Source organism: Myxine glutinosa, chromosome 1 (assembly GCF_964187855.1).
Source record: "Myxine glutinosa chromosome 1, kmMyxGlut1.1, whole genome shotgun sequence".
NCBI classification, from domain to species: Eukaryota; Metazoa; Chordata; class Myxini; order Myxiniformes; family Myxinidae; genus Myxine; species Myxine glutinosa.
Genome location: NC_136261.1, coordinates 227,452,609 through 227,479,181, shown reverse-complemented (window position 1 = coordinate 227,479,181; position 26,573 = coordinate 227,452,609). Strand labels below are relative to the sequence as shown.

General features: G+C 45.2%; 1 protein-coding gene across 4 annotated transcripts in view; it reads right to left on the bottom strand.

The window, feature by feature from the left end:
* Positions 1–504: 504 nt before the first annotated feature.
* LOC144893634 (uncharacterized) overlaps positions 505–26,573 on the bottom strand; it is a 29,878-nt gene continuing 3,809 nt past the window's right edge. For 2 of the 4 annotated variants that reach the window (XM_078784505.1, XM_078784499.1), the window contains exons 2-3: positions 21,221–23,371; positions 508–3,787 (exon numbers count right to left, since the gene is read on the bottom strand). In XM_078784505.1, coding sequence (XP_078640631.1) covers positions 2,528–3,787; positions 21,221–21,409 — 1,449 coding nt within the window. In that variant the 5' untranslated portion in view covers positions 21,410–23,371 and the 3' untranslated portion in view covers positions 508–2,527. Of the gene's footprint in view, positions 3,788–21,220; positions 23,372–26,573 lie in introns of those variants that run through there. The other 2 variants (XR_013624552.1, XR_013624551.1) reach the window with 2 other exon arrangements.

Below are 26,573 nucleotides of genomic sequence, written 5' to 3'. Positions count from 1 at the left end.
GGTTGGGGTTGGGCTACCAACAGACCTTAGCCCCGTCCCTCCCGCCTCACTACTGCCATAGTGCAGCGGCATAGCAAACCAATTGTGCATTTTGTGATGGAAGCACCAAATTTGGCAGAATGATAGAATATTATATGGAGAACATTTTCAGATATGGAACCACTTTGGAATTCACCCCAATGTGGCCGCCATATTGGATTTCAAAATGGCGGCTTAAAAATCTTTAATTACAAATATTTCTGGTTCTATACCAGCTACAGCCTTGATTTTAGTGTCTGGATGTACAAACTTGAGGTCAAGGAATTGAATGGTTCTACTTAGAAGTTGATTTACTGACGCCATATTGGATTTCAAGATGGCGGAAATTGATTTACTGACGCCATATTGGATTCCAAGATGGCGGCTTCCGAAAATCTGCTGACCGATATCTCTGGTTCTATGCCAGCTAGATACTTGATTCTGGTGTCTAGATGTACATTTCTGAGGTCAATGAATTGAATGGTTGTATTGAAATATGTTTTAATGCACATAAGCAACTGATAATCCCATATTACGTACATTGTATACACACGTTCAGCAAGAGAACTAGCGAGCGTATTGCATCAAGTCATGCCAAGTGTCACAGTTCCAACTCAATGTGAGCAGTCACCATCACAGGCACACAGTGCTGTGCATTTCAGAGCCGCTTTCTTGCACTTGCATCTCCCACTGCAACCTTTTTCGCACCCACAACAGATGAGTTCATAGCAGGATTTGGCAGCTTCTGGTAGTGTTGTCCACAGAGGATCGAACTGTCCGTCATTGTCCACCCACCCCCAGTCGCATGGTGATGGGAGATAGCAGTGTGGGACAAGAGACTGTCCCCAACAATGTCCACCCTGGTAAGTTGCTCTCTTCACGTGTTGTACTAGGGCGGCCTGTGTTGGAGGTATTGCTTCAATGGATCGAGATTTCTTTGCAAAGAGTTTCTTTCTTGCCAGATTCACCTTAGAACATGTGCATGTGCGGTCGTACAGAAGCACTACGTATCTCTCCAGGGTTGCCAGTGTATCCTCAGAGATCTCACTTGGTGCAGATGCCAGGTCCAGGAATGCATTGGTCACTTCTGGAAAAGTTTCCCATACTGCCCATGCTGTTTTCTTGCCACGACCTGCAAAGCTCGAGACGGTATCACACCCTGTGATTGCATGGAAGATTGGCAGTGCCTTGGCTTTGTCTGGTCCCAGGGTAGCAGACAGCTCGTGTGCTGCTATGTAGCAGAAGTTCTTTCCGGTTCCAAACGCTAACCAGAGTTCGTCCACTACCTCATTAAGCTCCTGGGCCATCCACACAGCGAGAACCACCACATCTGTGTCCACGGTGCGGATGAGTACTCTGCGGTGTCCAGATTTCATAGCAGCTGCTGCGTGGAGCATCATGCGCGTGTCTGCTTCCTCGTGATTGCACGGGGCCAAAGCGGCTGTGTCTGCACATGGTGGTACAGCAATGACCTGTTGGTGTAAGCATGAACAATACCGTGATGTAAATTAAATGTGAATTCCTTTGGTGTAGGTGGTCACGAATAAAACCTGACATGAATCTGCATAACATTTATTAATTTATTTCAGTACATTATTTCAAGTACATAAATACAGGGCAATTATTATTATTATTATTGTTATTTACTTGGCATCAAACACATGAAATCATACAATATGACATTGCACATATAACAGTAGCCTGTTCGTGTACACTCCCCCAAGATGCCAGGAAAGAAAAAAGCAATTCAAGAACACTATGGCCAATAGGCCTTTCTTAACAATTTGAGGGAGTGTACCGTGGACAGCTAAAGATTATATATACAATACAAAATATTCTTCCGAATAGATAATACAAATCGGGATTATATAATCAAAATTAAATTATATGAAAAGAATACACATATGTGGGTAAGAATTTACTCTACAACAGCATAAATCAATAATACATTGTATAATATGTACTGAAACCACAGAAGATTGTACACACACTCTCACACATGTCATATGCACGATGCTGCAGTATGTGTAGGGCAGCAACAGTTACTTGGTGGGCGCGTCTTGTACGGCTGACGTGAGCTGCACGCAAGAAGGAGTCTGCTGTGCCAGCTGTTGCTATCTCTGCCTGAACCAATGCCTGTGTCCAACCGCTGTCTTGCAGCCAGTCTCCTGCTGTCTTCAAAGCTGCCATCTCTGTGTGTAGACCACCCAGCATGACCACAAAGAGATCTTCACCATGTGTGTCTGGCCAGTTCCATTGCACCTGCTTGGCGATCGCATAAAGTGGTTGGTCCAGTGTGACGACGGGTATCTGTCCAGGGTTTAGCTCATTGATCGCTGCTTTCACGACATCCATGGCATGGCGGATCATTGCCACTGAGTGGGCTTGGTCATGGAAGAGGGGAAGCAAGGCAGTGGGTGTGACTGTGATACTAGTATCCTTGGCCGATTGGTTCTCTGCGTGATGTGCAGCCCAAGAAATGTTTCCTGGATTCTGTGTGTCACCACTGTCACATGCATCCTTCACAGTCTGTGCCTGCACCTCTCCTCTCATGCTTCACACTGTTGTATTTGAGAAGTTGAGCTATTGTCACAGACGCCGATGCCGATGACTGACATGCCTGATCTTTGATGCCTGCGCCCTCTAAAATCATGGAGACCATTGTCAGCAGCAGTTGTGGCACAGACTCTTCTTGACATTTGTTTGAGAAGGACCCATTGAAAGGCTGAGATGACTGGAACATATCCTTCCTTATAATCCCTGCAGCTCGTGCCAGGTGCACAACATCACTGTCAATATCATGTTGACATGCCTTGGCTAATGCACTGCCAATGTCTTCCTGAAACACCAGCAGGACATCTCTTCCCTGCCTGTGCTCCTGCCGATCAGGGAAGTGTGCCAGGATACGCTCCTTGAGTCTGGTTGTATGGACTCGTGTTTCCAGCACAACTCCGAACTGTTCCATTCTCATTGTGTAGAGCTTGGTGAGGTCTGCCATCTTGAATACAGGAGCAGTGTCTTCTTCTTTAGCAGTTTCCTCTATGTACGTTACCAGTTCAGCAAGGACTATTGCTGAAATGACATCTACCGTGCTCTGGCTTTGCTCAGCAAGCTTTTTTGCTGCCCTCACGCGGTTGTATAGGGATGTCAAACATTTCTTATGGTACTTGGCCTCTCTTGCGACCATGTCCCCAGCACTCAGTTGGGCTAACAAAGTGGTATCCTGAAGAAACTCTGCAGCCTTGCGAACGTGTTTATCTAGTTCCAATGTCGCTGCTTGATGAAACTCCAAACCAAGCTCTTGCTGGCAGAAGAAGCACAAATTGTCGCATATGCTATCAACACAAGCTGCCTGAGACCTAGTAAGCTTGTACTTATCTGTGATTGTACTGGGGATAGGGCTTCCCTCTGAATGACTTCTCTTCTGTACCCGCTGTAGCTTGGTAGTGTTATATTTCACCCTGCATGACTTGTGCCACTTGGCTTGGTGGGCAGCTAGAGTGGCAGCTATCCCTTGGCCTTCATCCAGTCGTTGCAAGTCCACGTCTTGTGGCAGCTTGCCTAGTTTATTGAATGCTGATAGATTGTCTTCAAGTGTCTTGTATCCAGCACCTGCATCAGTTCTTTTCGTGACAGCAGGACACTGTAGGGACTCTCCTATATCAACTTGACACAGAACACAGAGTTCCCAGTCCAGTGGCGTCTTTGGCGTTGAAGTTACATGCTTGGTAACATGAACTAACTTGAACTGCTTCGACATGATTGAAACCTGGATGGAGCAAACAAACAAAAAAGTCGTTTAATTAGGGGTTAATCAACGGACCAGCATGTTTTATCTACAGGACAATACACGACCCCCACTGAAATTTGACACCAAATGACCTCTTTTAGGGGTATTTTTGGCCGAAATTTTCAAATTTTTCACTCCCCAGACCCCTAGATGTTCCCTTGAGCTCAGAATCGCCGCTGTAATGTGTCTACTGATGTTAGAAAAGATATAGGGTGAATGGGGCAATAATTGTGCCTGTAGGATTTGTTTCCGCCACCCCCCCTAAGGGTTACAGATTTTTAAAGCCGCCATTTTGAAATCCAATATGGCGGCGACCTTGGGTGAATTTCAAAGTGGTTCCATATCTGAAAATGTTCTAAATATAACATTCTATCATTGTGCCAAATTTGGTGCTTCCATCACAAAATGCACAATTCTTCTTAAATTTTTGCTATGCCGCTGCACTACCAGTGCTACAGCCTTTCGAAATGTGGGAGGTTTTTTTGGGTCACCATGTATCTTACAAAATAAACAGAGCCTACTGCTCCTTGAGATAAAACATGCTGTAGCATGCCTGAAGAAATCTGCTTTGTTTCTCAATCTCCCTGCTGCAGAAAAACAGGGTTGTAAAAGTTCGAATCAGTGAGTGTCATACATCATTGTTACAAGTTCTATATTTTAAATATTTTTAATATATATGTGTATATAGGTATCGTATAACTCGTATCGTATAAAAAGTATACTATTTATACAATGTCAGACTAACAAGGGACGATATCCTCCTATTCTCTAATCGAGCTGACTTTGCTGCGCAGTTATAAACTAGATAGCATCATAGTTCAAGCTGAATGCCTGCCTCTAACCGAGCCAAAAGCCGAGCCGAAAGAATTGTTATATTTTCCGAGAATACAGTTAACACTGATTAATATATGTATTCATTAAGTTTACGTGTTTGCAATGGCAAGGTCGAGGCTCAGGGAAATCCACTTGATTTACATTTACAGTCACGTGAAAAAGTAAGTACACCCCATGTAAAGTTTTGACGTTTTCAACATATTTCAACATACAGCTATTTGATCTTCATTTCAACAATATTGATAGATAAAGGTGATATAATATAACAAATATCATGAAACATTTACAATTGGTAGTCCATTGTATAATTTAAATAAACATAAATGCAAATTTTGCATGTGGAAAAAGTAAGTACACCCTTGGCTCTAATAGGTGGTATTGCCCCCTTTGGCAGAAACAACCTCAAGTAGGCGTTTCTTATTAACTGTCTACCAGTCTCTGAATGACTGGGAGAAATTTTTACCCACTTCTCCATGCAGAATTCTTTCAGCTGTGCGATGTTTGAGGGGTTTCTTGTATGCACAGCTCGTTTCAAATCCCCCCACAACATCTCGATGGGATTTAGATCCGGGCTTTGACTTGGCCGTTCCAGAACCCTCCATTTCTTTCTTTTCAGCCATTCCTTGGTGGATTTACTGGTATGTTTAGGGTCATTGTCATGTTGCAAGGTCCACCTTCGGTTGAGCTTCAACTTTACGACAGATGACCTCACATTATCCTCAAGCACACTCTGGTACAAAGAAGAATTCATAGTGGATTATATGATGGTGAGCTGCCCAGGCCCTGATGCAGCAAAGCTGCCCCAAACCATAATATTTCCACCACCATGCTTTACAGTTGGTATCAGGATCTTGTGGTCAAATGCTGTCTTTGGTTTTCGCCAAACATGTCTTCTGGTACTGTGGCCAAATAGCTCCACCTTTGACTCATCTGTTCAGAGCATATTGTTCCAGAAGTGCTGGTCTTTGCCTAGGTGTTCATTGGCAAACTTTATTCTTGCCCTGATGTTCTTTCTGGACAGCAAAGGTTTCCTCCTGGCACACCTCCCATGTAGATCAAATTTGTGCAGCCTCTTTCTAATGGTAGACTCGTGCACTTTGACATCAACAGTGGCAAGAGCTACCTGTAGGTCCCGTGATGACATTCTGGGGTTCTTAGAGACTTCTTTCAGCATCTTGCGGTCTGCTCTCGGGCTGAACTTGCTGGGGTGGCCTGGCCTGAACAATTTGGCAGTTGTTTGGAATCTTATCCACTTGTACATGATCTTCCAGACAGTCAAAGGATCGATTTCAAATTGTTTGGAGATCTTTTTAAATCCCTTCCCAGACTCGTAGGCATCTACAACCTTCTTTCTGAAGGCCTCAGAGAGCTCTTTTGATCTAGGCATGGTGACGCCACATACTTAAACAACAAAGAGCAAACCAAACTAATGTCTGAGGTTTAAATAAGACAGGTTCCTCCAAGATCCTCTCCAACGATGTTCTAATCATTTGCACCTGAGCTGGTGCAACCTGATTCTAATTTTAGGTGTTTGAAGTAGTGATAAATGTGGGGGTGTAATTACTTTTTCCACATCGAAATTTGCATTTATGTTTATTTAAATCATACAAGACTATTGTTACGGATTCGTCACTTCCGTTGTGGTGGTTTTCATCCACTGTAAACATTTCTGATTCCATGTATTATTATTGTTGTCATTTAAAGGAAATAGATATTTCTGTTTTCAAAAGGTGAAAAAGTTAGTGTTAAAAAGAAACAGGAAACCGGATCGGGAACCGGACGACGAAGAGGAAGAAGAAAAAAAAGAGGGCGGAGCAAGTGGAGTCGGACAAGAAAGCCGAGTTGCTCCGAGTTCGGAAGCGAACGTTGTCGAACGGGAGTCACGAGCGAACTTTCGGGTTTCCGGGAAAGGGATTCCTGCGACAGAGTTGTCATCGCTGAGACCGATCAACCTGCGTGTCAGGTTTTTGGCGGTGGATTCCGAGGAGAATTATCGCCGGGCCGTTACTTCTCAAGAACGGGCCGTCGGCCATTTTGACTCGCGCGCTTCGCAAGGTTTCTTTGCTTCGTCAGCCATTTTCACCGCTTTCAGATGTATCTGGTGTGCGTGTGTGCACCGTGGCTTTTGAAGATTAATTTGCGGTTCGCCGACTTTGAGCCGTGAAAGTCCATACCCGGGGGTGTGATTTCCCAGTCGCCTTGAGGGCGCCTTTGTGCAGCTTTGGGCTGTGTGACTGTACTTGCCATCCGCACGGGATTCTGGTCTCGACTGGACATCGTTCTGGCGATCGCTGGAGCGAATCGAATTCGGCTTGAAACCGGAATCAACTTGGGTTTGAGGCCAGGAGAGAGACATTGGGAATGTTCTGGTTTCACTCACTTGGAGCACAGTGAGTTATATATTACGAAACTGATGGTACCCTCATAGGATATATTGATTGTACTTTTGATTACTATTATTGTTGTACTGTTATTCTTGTGTGATCTTAATACAATATTTGTTTGTGGGTAACGATTGGTGTGGCTTCACCATTGATCTTTGACATACGGAATAACACATTTTTCTGCTGTGACTCCTCTCGGGGCTCGGAGGTACACCGCAACCAGGGGGTCGGGGAGGAGCACGTAACAACTACAAAATGTAAATGTTTCATGATATTTGTTATATTATATCACCTTTATCCATCAATATTGCTGAAATGAAGATCAAATAGCTGTATGTTGAAATATGTTGAAAAAGTCAAAACTTTACATGGGGTGCACTTACTTTTTCACGTGACTGTACATAAATGACCTATGGCATGCATACACCATCTTGATGGACAACTTTGTTTGTTATTAGGCATCGTCTTGCATGTTGAATCCCTCCGTCATTGACAGTTGAGTCTGTTGCGGAGCTCTTTCATTCAAGTAATCCACTTCCTTTAACATTTGGCAATTATTCATGTGTGATTCTCTGCAGCAGGATGAATGCTGGAACTCTGTGCTCCTGTCATCAAAGAGTGACCCTTACAGGTCACAATCTTCTCTGTGCTTGCAATGCACAATCTGCCATGTTTCAGCAGCATACAAGCCATTGCACGTTGAATCACCAATATGGTTGTAGATGGGCAAGATCACAAAACAACCCTGCACAGCAAGCAGCATCATTGCCATTCTTACAACAAGCATTAGCAGGTCTTCACCAAGGCTGTCGTCCAGTTTCATCTGACCTGTCCTCTCAAGCAGAGAGTGTGAGGAGCTGCACAAATCCCGCTCAATCAGCAGAATTGTGTGAGGTAAGGACCAAAGCTGGAGGTGCATCGATGAAGGTTCCAGGATCATGATGTCCAATTGATCCATGATGGACACCAGAAACAGCCAGCAGAGCCATGAAGGCCCAGTGTCCAGCAGTCCCATCCAGGACTCACCCTCCTTTGGCAATCAGCAGAGTCGTGATGTCATGTTGGAACATCAGGAGTTTGCCATGCCAATGGAAGAACAAACTTTGGCAGTTGATGTGAGCTCCAAAAACAGGTGTGTACTGAAGCAGATGGTCGCTTTCAGCCCACATATAACAATGTGGTTCAGGCAAATGATCGTCTTGAAACTCCTGCGAGGGTAGGTGAACCACAATTTTCAATTTTCCAAAAGGAAGGTGTCTTTCCATGTTTCGGAGGTGTATGCCATTATAATTTCATCCTGAGCCAGCCAAATTCATTGATCATAACCTCCAGCAACTCCTCCAAAAGCCTCTTTTTTTTTTTGATTAGCTTGTTTTCGACACTGGATCAAGCAGAAGCATTTTAAAACATGGAATTAACGCATTATAACTGACAATGTGATCAATATCCCGATTATGTCCTACCTTATAACAATTTACATTGGTTCACAGGTTCTCCTCGAACATTTGAAAGATTATATTTCATGTGTAACACCCGAACAAAACATATTAAATCAGGGGTGAACCTGTTTCGAGCATAACCAAAGTACATATGAATGTATTCAATAAATCTTCAAAATTGTTTTTCTCTTTTTCTCACAAAACAAAATACCCAAAATTCTATCACCCAGAATCTCAAATCTCATCATGTATTCAATCAACATTTGCATAATCATGTGGTCCTCTCACCACAAGGTGAGAAGGAAATCAATCATCACTGTGACTTTTAAATAATTCGTCTTCTTTTATCAACCTTACTTTCATATTTTACTTCCAAAAAATATCATGTAATTCACAGGTGCTCAACCAAGCATCAGCAAAAAAAAAATTTCAAAACAAATCAAAGCAAAAAATCCAAAATTAACCATTTATGTATTCTTATCATAATTATCACAGATTTCCTTTGTATCAATTTCCCAACAAAAAACCATCTGTATATGATTCACATTACTTTCAGCACATAATTCCTTGAAATCATCATTACTCCCCCTTTTTCCTTTATTTTATACAAATAAAACAAAGAAATAATAATAATAATAATAGGCCTCAATTTATCAACCTGAATGTTTGTTTATAATAGGCCTCATTTTTCCCATCCTTAACAATTTTTCTTTCACAGTATTTTTATTATTAGTCTGGCAGCTAAGCTAAATATAGCATAACAATTGTGCATTTTGTGAGGAAAGCACCAAATTTGGCCACATATTATGAAAGACTATCATATTATGAAAAGATCTGGATATTGGGCCATCTCAGATTCAGAGATTTGATTTTTGCAAGATTTGCAGATTTTGCAGATTTGCAAGCTGAGATTGCAACGCCAGGGACGGCCGACTCCTTCCTGCGAGCTGCCCACGTCACCCGCACAAGAAGAGCTCATCAAATCACTGCAGCGGCACTGCACATCCTGCAACACCGTGCGTATGAACGCCACTGTATGACATATGCTGATGATGCAGAAGACCTGCCTGAGTTCGAAGACTGGTGTCACCAGAGAGGAGAAGACATTCCCAACTTTCAGTACTGGGCAACTGTGCTGGAACTAGAGATGTTGGTACTGGTCTACGTGCGTTCTCTGCGGCAGGCTTCATTCACGATGTACCTTGATGCCCTGACGGAACTGGTCCCATGGTTCCATGCCTTAGACCACACACACTATGCCAGGTGGGCCCCTGTTCACCTGAGGGACATGGTTGCACTCCCAATGAAGCACGCAGATGTAGCCAGAGAATTCAGGGCTGGCAACTTCACTGTACAGAAGACGAAGAAGGTGTTCTCTTCGATCCCAATCGAATCGAAATCTTGCAAAAATCAAATCTCTGAATCTGAGATGGCCCAATATCCAGATCTTTTCATAATACGATAGTCTACTCGTGTGCCAAATTTGGTGCTTTCCTCACAAAATGCACAATTGTTATGCTAAGTTGCCCCACTATATATCTGTAACATTTTTTTTTTTTTTCACATCTGTTGCCAAGATCAACCATTTTCTCTAGCCATTGTTACGTGCTCCTCCCCAAACACCGGTCACGGTGTACCTCGGAGCCTCGAGAGGGGTCCCGGCAGAAAGATGTGTTATTCTGTATGTCAAAGATCAGTGGTGAAACCACACCAATTGTTACCAACAAACAAGTATTGTATAAGGTCACACAAGAATAACAGTACAATAACTATATTAATCAATTGTACAACCAATATATTGTTGCGGATATGGGATTTGGCCTCCATATCCGCTTGTAAATATTCCCCTATTTCCCCAATATTCCCCAACTATCCCCAATCCCCCATTCCCTAGTCCCATTGTCTGTAAACAACACTCTGTAGAACCGACCTTCCCCTTCTTCCCCCATTAAATGTCGTGCCCAGGTCCACCGCATCTCACGTAGACAACTTTCGGACATCTTGCTAGTTATTCTTAGTCTATGTCAGTTAAGGACTCGTTTCCATTAATTCTGACTCTTCGTTGCACCAGAATGTGATTGTATGGCACCAGTAGTGAGTTTAGGACCTCCCAATACCTCCCCGCATCTCTTCCTCATGGAACAATAACAACAACAACAACAACAACAACAACAACTACAACAACAGAGGGGGGCGGCGCGGCGCGGCGCGGGGAGTGTGCGTCCTCACTCCGGCTTGGTTAGCCGCCATTGCCCATGCGCTCCACGGGGTTACCACGAAGGGGCTGGCTGTCAGCTCCTCGTCAAGGGCGGAGCCCGGTAACCCCCTGCACCCAATAAGAAGGGCGGACCGATTCCATCTGGGGCGGAGCTAACGAGCCGAGGGCGTGTCACTCCCCGCCGGATATACGCAGCGACTTACCGGACGTGACGAGAGATGCGCCCCCAGCTTGGAAAGACAAGTCGCGACCTCCGAGCGCTGAGCGACCTCCCCGCATCTTTGGACCGGACCGGGTCGATTCTGTCCCTGAGCCAAGAGTGCACCTTGAGCCATCGACTACCCGCCTTTCCTTGCCATCAATCCCCGTGTGAGTCAGTCTTGTCCCGTTTATCTGTCGTCTGTCGGGGCTAAGATAAGACCGTGTTTAAGTGCCCACCTTTCTATGCTGTCTCTCTTGTTTTTGTAATCTAACCTTCCGCAATATTATAACCTCCTCCGGAGGTCTTGAGAACCGTACCCCTGGTGTCGTGTCATTTTAAACCCAGCCGTTGTGTCCTTTCCTCAATTGATTTAGCGTAGCGCGACTCGGCCAAGGTTCGAGTATAATCGGGTAACTTGTGCGAACACGGCGGCCATTCCGCTCGGCCCACCATAACATCAAAGTCGTGTCCGTAACAATTGGTGTCAGGAGTGTCGGATTCGGACCTGGGACTAAATTCATTTAGCCCAAATTTTGGAACACCAATTGTACCATTAGGGTAACAATTGGTGTCGAGGAGTGAGATTCGATCCGGAGCGCGTTTTACGCGCTCGAAATTATAACGGCGAAATTTGATTGTGTTTTACAAAATATAAAAACCCGAATTTTGAAAGTCGCGCTATGGCAGACCAAGTCGGCTGGGGTCCGGTAGAGGAGAGTGAGGCAGGGTCGATCCAGGACCAAATTGAGGGACATGAGGAGAGCGAAGCAGTGAGGGTAGCAGACGCACAAAATAGCGTCGTTGCGCCCGACGTTGCGGGCGCGCAAAATGGCGCCTCGCAAGAGCGCGCGGTAGCCGAGCCCGCTGTATCAACGGGCTTTAACATGCAGCCGATTGACATGCAGGCCCTCATGGAGCAATTTATGGCGCAAATGCAGGCGTCCCTCAAACTGCAGAGTGAGCAATTGGGGGTAATGGGAAACCAAATGGGGGTAATGAGGGACGAAGCGAGGGGTACCAGTGAGGGGTTAGACAATAATTTTAAGGAGTTAGACAAGAAATTTGGGAAGTTAGACAATAATTTTGAGGGGTTAGACAACGGGATAAAAGAGGTGAGAAATGGGTTAATGGGGGTAGAAAACAGAATGGCCGCTCAAGAGAATCAAATGGAAGGGATGCAAAAGGGGTTAGAGGGGTTAGAAAACAGGATGGAAGGCAAATTGAGGGACATGAGGGACCAAGCGGAAAGGGAAGTTAAACAAATGGGGCAGCAGATAGAGGGGGTCAGAATGGGGGTAGAAACCAAACTGGATGCTCACAGGGAGGAAATGGAGCAGATGAGGGTGGCATCTGGGCAGGAGATGCAAGTGATGGGAGAGGAGATCAGAAGAGGTGTGAGTGAGGAGGTCGGAGGAGTGCGCGAGGAGGTGAGGCACTGTAAGGAGCACATGGAGAAGGAGGTGAGAAAGGGGACTGTAAAGTTACAAGGGGGCATAGAGGACCTGACGCAGGAGGTGGAGCAGCTGACGGTGGGACAGACGGAGTTAGTGGAGCAGGTTCAAAGGAACACTGCGGTATTAGGAGGTTTAAAAGCGACACAGAAAGAACTAAAAGATGACTTGGTAGCGACGAAGAGGGAATGTCAGATGGTACGTGAGGGACTGACAACGAGGCTGGACGAGGTGATAGAGGTAATGGAGACGAAGGACCGGCAGGTGAGGACGCACATGGAAACGGTCAAGGTAGCCTTGGAGGACGAGCTTGAGGAGACGTACCGGGGAATAAAAGAGGTGAAGCAGAAATTAGAAGAAGTGGAAGAAGGGGTGAGCGAAATTAAGAAGCGACGGAGAGAGGATAAGAAAGAGATAAAAGAGGAGATAAAAGAATTGGTCCAAAGTCTGTGTCTGGATCGTGATGATGTGCTCATTAACCGGATGAGGGATTCGCAGGTGATGGAGGAGAAGCGAAGAGGAAGAGGACCCGGTGTAAGTGGTGACCAATATGGTCGTGCGTATGATGCGCCAGGGGATTTAAGAAGCTTGGGGGTCGAGATAGACCCGGGTGTTCGTGAGAGGCCGTTGGTGAAGTGTGCGACAGGTCTGGTGTGCGAAAAAGGAGGTGTGCGAGAAAGTCCGACTCTGGGGTGTGTGAGGAAAAAGTGCGTGCCAATGAGTGAGGGTGCTGGCGAGAGTGAGTCGGTCGTAGCGCGTGTGCGAGGGAGCACATGGAAGCGTGGTGTGGTAAGTGTTACAGAGGGTGTGACGGGAGAGTGTGCGCGAGAAAGGTGTGTGACGGACAGGTGCATGGGGAAAGAGTGCGCTGTCAAAGGCAAGGAAGAATGCACACCTGTGGTGAGTGTTACAGAGGGTGTAACGGGAGAGTGTGCGCGAGAAAGGTGTGTGACGGACAGGTGCATGAGGAAAGAGTGCGCTGTCAAGAGTAAGGGTGAGTGCGCTGTCAAGAATGGAGGTGAGAGTAGTGAGAGTGACAAGGAGAGTGAGTTGGTTGTGACAGGTGAGCGAGGATGTACACCTGGGATGGAAGGATGCACACCTGGAATGGTAGAGCGTGAGTGGGAATGCACGCTGGAATTGGTAGTAAGGCACGTGGTTGGGTGTGCGAGTGAGAGCACACCTGTGATTGTCACAGAGGAGGTGACCGAGGAGGGGGCGCGAAGAGGTGTATTGGTGAGGTGTGCGAGTGACGAATGTGTGCCAAGGTGTTCGGTGGTCAGGTGTGTGACCAAGTCTGTGAGTGGAATGAGAGTACCTGGGTGTGTAAGGAAAGGTACGAGGAGCATGGAGACGGCTGGATGTATGAGCACGAAAGGGGTAGCGTATGCGTGTAAGAATCCAGGTGAAGCATCGACGGTAACCAGGTTAGAGGTTAGGTCGACTTTTAGCCGAAGCGGGCCCTCGGTGCGTGCCGGGCCTCGCTTTGAACGGCCGCGTCCGGGCTCCACTAGGCGGAGCGGGCGGCTGGATAGGAAGGGTCGTCATGGCGACCACTTTTTGTTGAGGCATTCCGGCAGGTCGAGATCGAGCCATGGGATGGCTCCGTGCCGAGATGGTGCGTGGGGTCTCGGGCCGGGTAAGCCCCCGTCCCTGCCCCGAATGCGGGACGTATCCAGCCGCTGGCACCAAACAACCTGCATTCATGGCTTGGCTTTACGAAGCCGGGCTTTGGACAGGAATTGGCGCACCGAGAGGCATTAGTGAGTAGACGGGTGATGAGGATAGTGTTTTGGCCCCGAAATTAGAAAAAAAAACAAAATTTGATGATTGGCAAAGGATTGGCAGTAGTGATTGGCAGATGATGGGTAGTGATTGGCAAATTTTTTGATTTGTTGAAATTTGATGTGCAAAATTGGTAGTGGGAGATGCCCGATGTGGTGGGATGGCAACTCTGTCATCCCTTCCCATGTGGGGCAAAGGAGCAATAGATTATGGGGTGTATGGCAGTGAAAACTAGCCCGGGTGGGTTAGGATATTGATAGGGATCTAGCGAAAATGACATTAGGTAACGTTAAGATTAGTTAGTGACTGATACCTGTAGTGGGGACGCAGGTAGATTAGTGTGGATGATAATGACGAGGGAGCGCAATAGTTTAAAGGGACGACTGGGAAGCGCAAGTTTCAGAAGGGAGTAGTTAGCTGAGATGATGCCGTGTGTGTGAGAATTGAACAGGTGTGATTGCACAGGTGTGCAACTGGACAGGTGTGTGGAGCAGTGTGTGAGTAGTGAGTGTTGTGGATCAGCGCGAATGCGCTTGGGGAGAGAAGGGTGCAGGTGGCACCAGGTGTGAGAGCACAGGTGTGTGGAATATATGGAGCAGAGAATGAGTGGTGTGGAGAGAGTTGGAGTAAGTGGTACGGAGTGGTGTGCATGGTGCGAAGGTGTGGATGGGGGAAGAGTAGACCCCTTTCACGAGTACCCGGGGCGGGTAGTGTAAGTGTTAGGTAGAGGGTATAGGTAAATTGTGGTTGGATATTGGCACTTGTGGTGCGGTTGCAGAATGGTATTGTGGATGGGTGCATTAGTGTTGTGGAAATGGCTGGGCGTGTAGCCTGTTAGTGTGTGTAGTTGGTTGAGCACTCCACCACTGTGAGGATGTCGGCCAGGTGAGGCCGCAGGTGGGCTCTGGGAGCCGTTAGTGTCAGTGGGTGCCTGAGGATCCCGGGTGTGGATCGGGCAGCCCAGTGCCAGAGAGGGCACCGAGTGGGGAGAGCGCCAGAGGGCCTTCCCCAGGTAGATAGGTTAGGGTGAGGAGCAGGTAAGCTCGGGTGGCAACTACAGTGGTGGAGGTGTGCAGGTGGGTAGACCCGCTGGGAGAGGTACACGCCACAGCCCAGAAATTGTGCGAGGGCACCGGGAGATGAATCGGGGGAGTGAGACCCCAAATTGAAAAGCACCACAGTTTGGTCAATGGGAATTGGTTTTTAGAACCCATAGTGTAAGAGGGCCAATGGTTTGGCAGGAGAAAGACCCCGGGTAATGTAAAGTTGTTAAAGTCATTTAGGAAATAGTTAGGATTTATGAACCTGTCGCACCATACGCAGCCACTTACCTGTGGTGATGATGACTCCACACCTGTGTTTTCTTTGTTTGTGTTGCAGGAATGAGAATTGCTGTGTGGATTGGTGAGACGCATCACGACGTGGATGAGACATTGGGGTGATTCCATCTCTCCCTCCTTAGGAGGGACTGATGATGAATTGGTAATGGCAAATTATGATGTTGAGTTGGAGATGGCAAATTTTGATGAGAGTTGAAAATGGCAAATTTGATTGGTTAGGAGGGAGAGAAGACGAATTTGGTTTATGGGAGGAACGGGGAAGACAGTAGGGACGTTTGTTGATTTGTAAAGTAGATGTTTATGGGTAGTGTTGTGTTTTGTGGATACAGTAAGGGGTAAGGGAGGGGCCATGTAGGTTACCTGGTGGGGGGGGGGGGGGGGCGTACGGTAGGAACGTACCTGTCTCACCTGGTTCCCATGTGCCCCCAGTGTGCATCATCTTATATTGCGTGCACTTTTGCGCCCTTACCACCTTACTCACTTGTCTTCTTCTTTTGTCTCCCACCTCCGAGGATCTGGCTTTGGGGCAGAGAGAGAGGAGAGAGAGGTGCTGGCTCCGCAGTTGTGGGCCTGCACTTTCGCTGCTTGCTGCCTGGATCGATACACCATATGGACCGCAATTTTGGTGGCCACCCACAATGGACCGCAGTTCTTTTGCGGCCAAGCACCACCCATTGATGGACCTCTGGGTCAACGTGGCACCTATGCCAAACAGGTGAACCACTAATAGTTGGCCCCCTGACAGCCACAATAAAGAAATGGCCGCGGTTGGCGCCTTTCTTTATTTCTAGGGAAGCAAGAAGGCCAAGTGCACCACACGAAGAGCAAGAGACACCTGCAGGGTTAGGGGTTGTTGTTTTTATTTTAATGAACAATGGTGACTGCACCGATTGGTGCTGGGGTGGTGCTTTTGGTGCTTGGATGGGGTGCTCTGCACATTATTAAAGGCCGTAAGGCCACAGAGCACTCGTGGGTTGGTGTATCGATGCTGGCATGCGCGCTCTCTCTATGCATAACATCTGCATGTGTTCCTCCAAAAACAGGTCCTGGATCGTAGTGTAAATATCAGCGTAGTCTTGTAAATAATGCTCCCTACCGGCTGTATGTTTAGTTTGCGAATTCTTTCCGCGATTCGGTTATCCTGTGGGTGTGTTTCTGTGAGGAGAAGGGTGCAACGTCGCAGGGGGACATATTTACTCATTTGTGAATATCTGTAAAACTGTCGCACTCAGGGTAGAGTTAATAGTAGAGGGAACTACATCTGAGTGCCACACTAAAATAGGTAAAAATTTATCGGGTCGGGACGCCCCGAGGGTAGAGAAGGGTGCAATGTTGCGGATATGGGATTTGGCCTCCATATCCGCTTGTAAATATTCCCCTATTTCCCCAATACTCCCCAACTATCCCCAATCCCCCATTCCCTAGTCCCATTGTCTGTAAACAACACTCTGTAGAACCGACCTTCCCCTTCTTCCCCCATTAAATGTCGTGCCCAGGTCCACCGCATCTCACGTAGACAACTTTCGGACATCTTGCTAGTTATTCTTAGTCTATGTCAGTTAAGGACTCGTTTCCATTAATTCTGACTCTTCGTTGCACCAGAATGTGATTGTATGGCACCAGTAGTGAGTTTAGGACCTCCCAATACCTCCCCGCATCTCTTCCTCATGGAACAATAACAACAACAACAACAACAACTACAACAACAGAGGGGGGCGGCGCGGCGCGGCGCGGGGAGTGTGCGTCCTCACTCCGGCTTGGTTAGGCCGCCATTGCCCATGCGCTCCACGGGGTTACCACGAAGGGGCTGGCTGTCAGCTCCTCGTCAAGGGCGGAGCCCGGTAACCCCCCGCACCCAATAAGAAGGGCGGACCGATTCCATCTGGGGCGGAGCTAACGAGCCGAGGGCGTGTCACTCCCCGCCGGATATACGCAGCGACTTACCGGACGTGACGAGAGATGCGCCCCCAGCTTGGAAAGACAAGTCGCGACCTCCGAGCGCTGAGCGACCTCCCCGCATCTTTGGACCGGAACGGGTCGATTCTGTCCCTGAGCCAAGAGTGCACCTTGAGCCATCGACTACCCGCCTTTCCTTGCCATCAATCCCCGTGTGAGTCAGTCTTGTCCCGTTTATCTGTCGTCTGTCGGGGCTAAGATAAGACCGTGTTTAAGTGCCCACCTTTCTATGCTGTCTCTCTTGTTTTTGTAATCTAACCTTCCGCAATATTATAACCTCCTCCGGAGGTCTTGAGAACCGTACCCCTGGTGTCGTGTCATTTTAAACCCAGCCGTTGTGTCCTTTCCTCAATTGATTTAGCGTAGCGCGACTCGGCCAAGGTTCGAGTATAATCGGGTAACTTGTGCGAACACGGTGGCCATTCCGCTCGGCCCACCATAACATCAAAGTCGTGTCCGTAACAATATCATTCCTATGATGGTACCATCAGTTTCGTACAATATAACTCACATTGCTCCAAGTGAGCAAAAATAACATTCCCAATGTCTCTGTCCCAGCTTCAAACCAAAGTCGATCCACGCTCTAGTGATCGTCAGAACGATGTTGTATCGAGACCAGAATCCCGCTCGGTTGACAGTCACACTGCCAAAGATAGGCAAAGGTGTCCTCAAGAGGCGGCTGGGAAATCACACCTTCGGGTATGGACGTTCAACGGCTCCCAATCGGCGAACCGCAATTTCCCACTCAAAATCCACGTTTTCCACACACACACACCACACACACCACACACACCACACACACCACACACACCACACACACCACACACACCACACACACACACACACACACACACACACACACACACACACACACACACACACACACACACCAGGTTAACGGCTGGATGCATTGAAATGGTTGAAACGAGGGGAAAAACCTGGAGCGATGCGAAATCAGGTGCGAGGTAAAATGGCCAACAGTCCGTTCTCGAGACGTAACGGCACTCTCATGATTCTCTTCGGAATCAACCACAAAACCTGTCACGCAGGTTTATCTGTCACAGCGATAACAACTCTGTCGCAGGAATCCCTTTCCCAGGAAACCCCAAAGTTCGCTCGTGACCTCCGTTCGCCAGCGTTTGCTCCAGACCTCCAAACAGCTCGGCTCCTTCTCCGACCTCACTCGCTCCGCCTCTTTCTCCTCTCCTTCTTCTCCCTCTTCTTCTTCCTCCGGTTCCCGATCCGGTTTCCGGTTTCTTTTTAAAACATTAACCTTTTTTCCTTTTGAAAACAGTAATCTCTATTTCACTTAAATGATAACAATAATAGTACATGGAACCAAAAATGTTTACAGTGGATGAGAACCACAACAATGGAAGTGACGATTCCATAACACCATGGAATGGTCTATTATTCATATAAATAATCACAGCCAATTATTTTAACCCACATGTTTGTTCCAAAAACAACAGGTCACATTACCTGTATATTGCCTTTATATTTCTACAATTTATATCCCATTAACCCAATAACTCTCAATTGCTTGGTTTTTTTTTTTTTTTAGTAATGCCATATATCCATATTTCTTTTCAAAATGTTCCTGACATACACATCAATTCCATTAGACCTCAAATAACCTACAATCCTAGAAATAATTTCGTGACATTTCAACAACGATTACCATATTATTGCACTTTTCATCCGTAACAGTCCAAACATTCAAAGGACAGGTAGCAGTTTCCTATGTGTACCTATGGAACAGGTGCATGAATATGTAACAGGTGCATGCCCCCAGGGGCACTGTTTCCTTCCCTTTTTATCCACCTTGTAAATTATCCACACCACTCATTAAAAATACTATAAATCACATAATTCCACTCTTCCTTCAGTTAGGCCATGTTTTCCTTCTGGTTCAAGATTCACATTTCAATCAATTAATTGAATTGAATTTCATTCAATGGCAATTAATTGAAGCATCCCTTCATCTTTTTTTTCTCTCCCATGAATTGTGATAAAAATTGATCATTTGAACACAAATTGAACAAAATTGATCAAACAAAACAGTTACATTAACTCGACATTCTTTTCACAGCACATAGTTCACTTGAACATCCTTTTACTGGATACTCCCCCTTTATTTTTATTATTTTTACAAGGGAAAAATAACCTAGTTTTATCATCAAATTTTACAATTTCATATTTTCACTTCAACTAGTGAATCCTCCCTTTTTGAGGTTCACTACTACATCTCGTTCATATCATTAATCCAATCAGAAAATTGTCAATTTACTCCTAATATATGTCTGTACCCACAACATGGTTGTATATATTTTACAAAATCCAACTTTACATGTGTCTGACTCCAATAAACTGAAAAAAATGGTTTGCTGGACTCATGCAAGATCCCTCACAAATTTTGCAAACTTCCCAAAGACATATCTTCCAAAAGCATACCATTGCTTTTGAATTGGTGACCACACACCTTTCGTACTTAAACAACATCATAATAATACATAGTCCTTATCAATTTTGTATCCCAAAGTTGGGCCGGATCTGGATTCAGAATTAAATCAAGATCTAATCGGCTTACAACCTCTTCTCCACAACTATTAGTTCAACAGACAAAAAATTTATTTCCTCATGAATGCACCTTCATTCATAAAATAATTTGAACCCATGAGGATGCCTCGTAAACATATCTGGAACAAATTAGTTTTTTCCAATGACTGTACATGCAAACCTAGATATTTTGAGTTTCGTACTTTAATACCCCAAATTTTCCATTCCTTCCCTCCCTGATCCTTAGATGCAGGGATGGGTTATTTTAGGATCATGTGGCATAGAGAATTATTTTTCCCAAACAGTGTGAAGTTATTGAACTGCACCATTATCTCCACCACCCAACAATTAACATTAGCTTTGCCATGATGTCGCCATATGACATTATAATCCCATACAACTCTTCGTCACTTTAACATCCAATTGAAAAATCTCATTTAATAGCAATCCTATTAATTATTCAATCATCACATCATTCTACTTCCATAAATCAAGATACGTTCAAGTCTACCATTATCATTTCTTGTGTTATTCTCATTCCATCTCATGTAACTGCCCTGTAACTGCATACAAAATACATATTGTTGGTGGGTATTTGATAAAAGTTCATATACCACATTACCCTTTATCTTTCCTCCGTATATCTACGTAGGTTTCACAATATTTCCAACAAAATTTTCCTCATTATAATCATTTTTCCCAAAATAAAACTGTCTGTGCAGTATATTAACTCCACCCACATATTTACATCAGTTTTATCATTTAAACGCATCCTTAAATAAACTTTTTCCCTATAGTGGACCAGCCAAGTCACACAAAAAATCTTTGGGTGGCATTTCCTGTTAAAAGCAGGCATCCATGCTGGATCAATTGCTTGGGGGATGTGGAAAAAATGTGGGTGGATGCCACCCTGGATTTTGACCTTGAAGGTCATTTTCAAGGTCAAATGTACCAGAAAAGGGTAAAAACTGGTATTTTCTCTGTTATTTTTTGACAGCATTTTCTGTTGCATGTCCAAGCAGGCATCCATACTAAATCAATTGCCTGTGGGATGGCTAAAAATATGAGGGTGGGTGTCACCCTGGATTTTGACCTTGAAGGTCATTTTCAAGGTCAAATTGAACAAAGAATAATGTTTAAAATAGGCATTTTCTTACTAACTATACTAATAGGTGAATACACAAGTGTCTTTGGGCATGATTTGATGTGCTTGATATCCTGCAAATGTGTAAGTGTTCACTGGCCTGCAGGATTGCAGCAGTCAATGGCGTCACAGCCACAGCCAGTGGTGCACTTGAGGTCCTGTCTAACAGCTGCAACGAGCAGGTCTGCACAATGATTTGCATCCACAGGTGACAAGTTGGATGCAGGCACCTGGAACAGATGGCAGTCTGGTCCAGATTACCTGCAGATGACCAGACTCCAGCTTCCATCCTGGTGTTTCACTTGGCGAGGGGACTATGATGTTCTCCTGGTCTGCCTGTAACCATATCTTGGCCTGGTAGTTAGCACGAGCTATGTGTAGCTCCAGGGCATCTTTCGTTGGGGGCAGCATTTCAAGGCCCTTCTTGCCTTTAGCAAACAGATGTAGCCAAGCGTGATCAATGGTGGGTTGCTCTGCAGTGCCATACAGGTGGCAAACGAACCGCTCAACGTTCTCCAGGGTTCCATCACGCCCAACCCCACCGACAAGATTTGGCTGTTTCTGGAAGGTTTTCCAGCATGATTGTTTCCCATGGCCCGTGAAGGGTGATGACGTATCGCACCCAGTGAGAGCATGGAAGCTGACCAGGTTCTCCTTCAAATGCTGTGGAAGCTTCTCCGATATGGTGTGCAGTGGATAACACTTCCGCTTCTTAGCAGTGCCTGAAATCATCCATACCTGGCATGCCTTCGGCGTCAGGAAGTGCACCAAGAGTACCATGACATCAGTGTCTCTGCAGATCACCAGCACTCTTTCATAGCCTGCAGCAACTGCCTCGCATCCATGCAGGATCAGCCTTGTGTCTGCTTCTTCGTGGTTTCCATGGAGTCTGACATCATCTCTCCTGGTTGAGAGATGTCATCCCAGCCCAATGTGCTTTGGTGTCAGTTTCCGACTGTTGGACACTGCATACACAATGTCCTGAGCTATGCTACAAGCTTTCCGCCTGATGTCGCCATCATCCACCAGACCCTCATTCACGACATCGGTGCCTCCAAACAGGAGCCGGAGGAACAAGTAGAGGCTATCTGGGATCACCTGTGCCACATGCTCCTCATCAATTCCTCGCCACATGCTGGGATGTCCTGGGGTGTCAAGAAGGTCTTGCTTTATTTGGAGCGCAACGTGCACCATGTCTTGGAAGATGTTGTTCTCTTGGAAGCCTATTTTCGCTGTATTCTCCTTCATCTCCTGTAGACTCTGAATCAGATAAGAACATGGAATGTTGAGATGACTTTGTGAGATATTTCAAAATGATGACATCTGATTGCTCACCAGGATACATCAGCAAGTGCCCTTGAGAGAGGGGTCGGACGTAGCTGACTTTCGATCCGACTGACTGTTGGACTTCTTCATAGAACGTTGATCGTCTCTTGTACCTCAGAGGCACCTGTGCACCCTCTTCCCTGCAGATGCTCTCATACCGGACCCATACTTTCCCCATGTCGTATACATGACCCTAGGACAATCCTCTGGTTAAGTCCATACATAGCCTGCCCATGCACCAGTCTCTGTCTGCTCTTTGTGATGTTGATGTTGCTTTCTGCCTTTTGCATCTTCGCTCAAAAGCAACCCAGCAAGGTAGATGGTAGCATCCCTCGGCTGCAATCAAGTCACTAACCCCTGCCAGTCGTGTCCTCATTACCAGATCCGATTTGGCATATTCAGTTATTTCTGTTGACTTCCCCAGCGTGGTCACTCTGTGAAGTGGTACCTTGCTTTGCTGCTGGCAAAAGATGCATTTCTTCCAGTCAACAGCAGGTAAGGAGCTGCGTCGTGTTGGTTGTAATGCAGTACTGCTGGAAGGGCCTGCCTGAACATCAGTACTGGTACTAGATGGCAGACGTTGTTTTCTCAGTCTGGAGCGCTTGGAGTCCGATGTAAATACACTGTAGCACGTCTTGTGCCACTTGACTTCTAATCCTTCAAAGTCTGATTCAGATAGTGCCTCGAGTCTTTCTATGATGTCCACGTTGCTTCTATCACACAGTTTTCTCCGCTCCGCTGCAACCACTTTAGCTCTCTTTTTCCCTTGAGATGACCTGTGCGAAGATCAGCAACTAGCGCACTGGCGTAGTGTTCTCACAGAAAAAGCATGATGCAGATTCTGTGACTCTCTGTCCACTTTTCCGCTTGAGTATGGCCACTGGCTCCATCACGTCAACCAGGGCTCAACTGCAAAGGCAGGATGCTGAAAAAAGGAAGCAAAACAAATATTAATTACTTTACACAACACATCTGACAAACATTTTGAGACAATATTTTCTTTCACATTTTTTCATACAAAATTATGTGATACTTTTGTACAATTAAAGTATAAATTCACGATTATTTATTTATAATTATTTATTTATAATGATATCACTGTGTTTATCTTCAGGTCTGACAAAGAACACCACTTTTTCACAAGCTTGCCACATACCCCAAGCATTCAACATGGATGCCTGTTACTACACACAACAGAAAATGCTGTCAAAACATAGGCGAGAAAACATCCATTTTTTTTCTATTTTAGGGGGTCAATTGACCTAGAAATTGACCTGGAAGGTCAAAAACCAGGGTTGCATCCAACCACTTATTTGTTCCCAACCTACAGGCAATTGATGCAATGCAGATGCCTGTTTCTACATTCTACAGAAAGTTATTGTAATATAAAATATAGGCTCGAAAATACCCATTTTTAGCACTTTTTGGTCGATTTGACCTTGAAAAGTACCTTCAAGGTCAACATTGAGGGTGGAATCGACTCGCATATTCTTCTACATCCTACGGGCAATTGATCTAATAAGGTTATAAATTTCTAAGTGCAACAGAAACTGTTATGAAAAATAGGCTAACGATATACCCATTTTTGCATGTTTTAGGTCCATTTGACCGTGAAAATGACCTTCATGGTCAAAATCCAGGGTGGCATCCACCCACATAATTTTCCACACACCCCAACCAAGTGATCCAGCATGGATGCCTGCTTTTAACAGAAAATGCCATCCAAAGTTTTTTTAGAGCACCTTTTCATAAATAGCTGGTCTACTACCCATAATTTTATACTTTATATGAAACCGTAGTCCATTCAAGTTTCAAAATTACACAAATCCTCTATTAATTGTTATTCCCTTTGGGGGTAATCCAAAAGAAATTATTTAAAACCCATTTACTGTAGAAAGAAATGTTCTTATCGTTTTAATTTAGCACTAGTAACTCAAATTTCAAGAATTTATTTCTTCAGTATCAAAATGTTCAACGTTTAGCTTGCCCAAACTGACCCTTGACACGTCACATCGGAGTGTTCTACAAAATGCACCAATCTTTGTACCACCACCAATTCCAAATTTACCAGAATTATTCACCACCAAATGCATCACTACCAATTGTAGTGATGTGTAAATCCCAATTTTATGAGAATTGGGACACTGCATCCATGGCACGAACATCACAATTTCCCATCTGTCTACACCATGTCACAACTCTGACCTCTAATGTCTATCGGTCTCCTTACACATTGATACATCCAAACTCCACAGTGAGGCGGGATGGGGTGCAAATCAATTCTGGAATACAGAAGGAGAACAAAAAGAGGGTGAGTCCTGGAATTTGTCTCATTAAAACCCAATCCAAGAGTTCAGTGTAAGACAGACAACAGACACCACACTACACAGAAACCTTTGGCAATGCAACAACCAAACTCCCAAGACAACAACAACACGTCCAATCCACCTCAACAGCTCATTCAGCAGCTCACTGTGTCCCTGCCCATCTCCTCCTGCGTCCACACTGTTCACCACAATTCCAATTCATCTTTCAAGTCACAACATGTACCCAGAGTATATGTAACAACCACTCAATCAAACTAGATACATTCAGATGTTACTTACTCGATTTTAATCCAGCAACACATACCGATTTCCCAAAAAAACTCACAGGGCACTTCCAATCTCGTACAAGTCATATATATATGTAAATATAAGGTATAATATCTAAAATTAAACAAAAGGTCGACTTGCAGCTCACAGATGAAAGGCTTGTATCTTTAGGATTGATCAAGCACCCAACGTTCCAAATCGTCACCTGAAAACGTCAGCTAGATCAAAAAATACTTGCTCATTTCTGTAACTGGAATCGCACGTTCAACCTTTTCTGTGTCATGACACAATATACAAACTTGGCATTTAATATGGAATTTTTTTTGTGGGGGTGAACTTACTTTTCAAGATGTCTTAGAACCAAAAGTTCATTGGAATTATGTTGAAATTATTCTAGATTTTGTTAATGTGACCTTTAAAAGAAACAAAAATCACATTTGACATTTCGAAACAAATAAATTGATCCTTGACTGAATTGTAAACTGATATTGAACTCAATTCATGGACAGTACTGTGTTAAACTTCTGTACGTTTTCCAGAAGTATCTCTTTATTTTGCACATTAGCCAATTTTTTTTTTAACAAAAACAAAAGTTAAATTACGACTGGGATTACCGACAGTAAAATTACAGTTCAGTACTTCGTGTAACCCCCCATGAGCATTCAGGAGAGCACGTACACGTTGAGGCATGCTGTTCACGAGATTTGCCAAGGTTTGGACAGGAATCGCTTGCCATGCAGTTACAATAGCCTGCTGCAATTCACGCACAGAGGTCGGCTGCTGGTCCAAGTGGTCGATTTGACGCATTAACTCTGCCCACAAGTTCTCTATCGGATTCATATCCGGGGACATGGCAGGCCACTCCATATGCTCTACACCACGGTCAGCAAGAAAGTGTTGGATCATGCGAGCACGATGAGGCCATGCATTGTCATCTTGGAAGACAAAGTTTCCTCGAAAGGCTGCATGAGCAAATGGAAGCAATGTTTCTTCCAGAATGGCCCTGTACTTGAACTGGTTCAGGTTTCCATTCAGAACAACCAGGTCAGTTTTGCCCCCTGCATGAAAAGCAGCCCAAACAGTAGGGCTGTCAACCGAGCCGAGACCGGGACGAAATCCCGGCGGTTTCGGCTTTCGAGACTGTCTCGGGACGGTCCCGAGATAAATTGATTGACGCAATTTCTCGGTAAAAAAATCCCGGTTAAAATTCCAACTTCTTGCAGATATTTTCCATAATAGAGGCATTTATTGAGCCTTGCTTTAATTACTCTGCTTCTGCACAAGCATCATTTTTCGCAAGTGCAGCTGAACTGACACAAACGATGATAGATAAAGTAAACTCACTGTTCCAGGATTTTCCCCTTGTCAACAAACAATGCACTGCAAACGAATCCGAATTCCGAATCCGGATCTTCACCAACATCTAATCATGTCGTCCTTGTCACACACGCTGCATCTACACAAAATTTCGTCCGAATCCGTCCACAACTTTTTGAGATATTGTGTTCACAAACAAACGGACAAACAGACAGG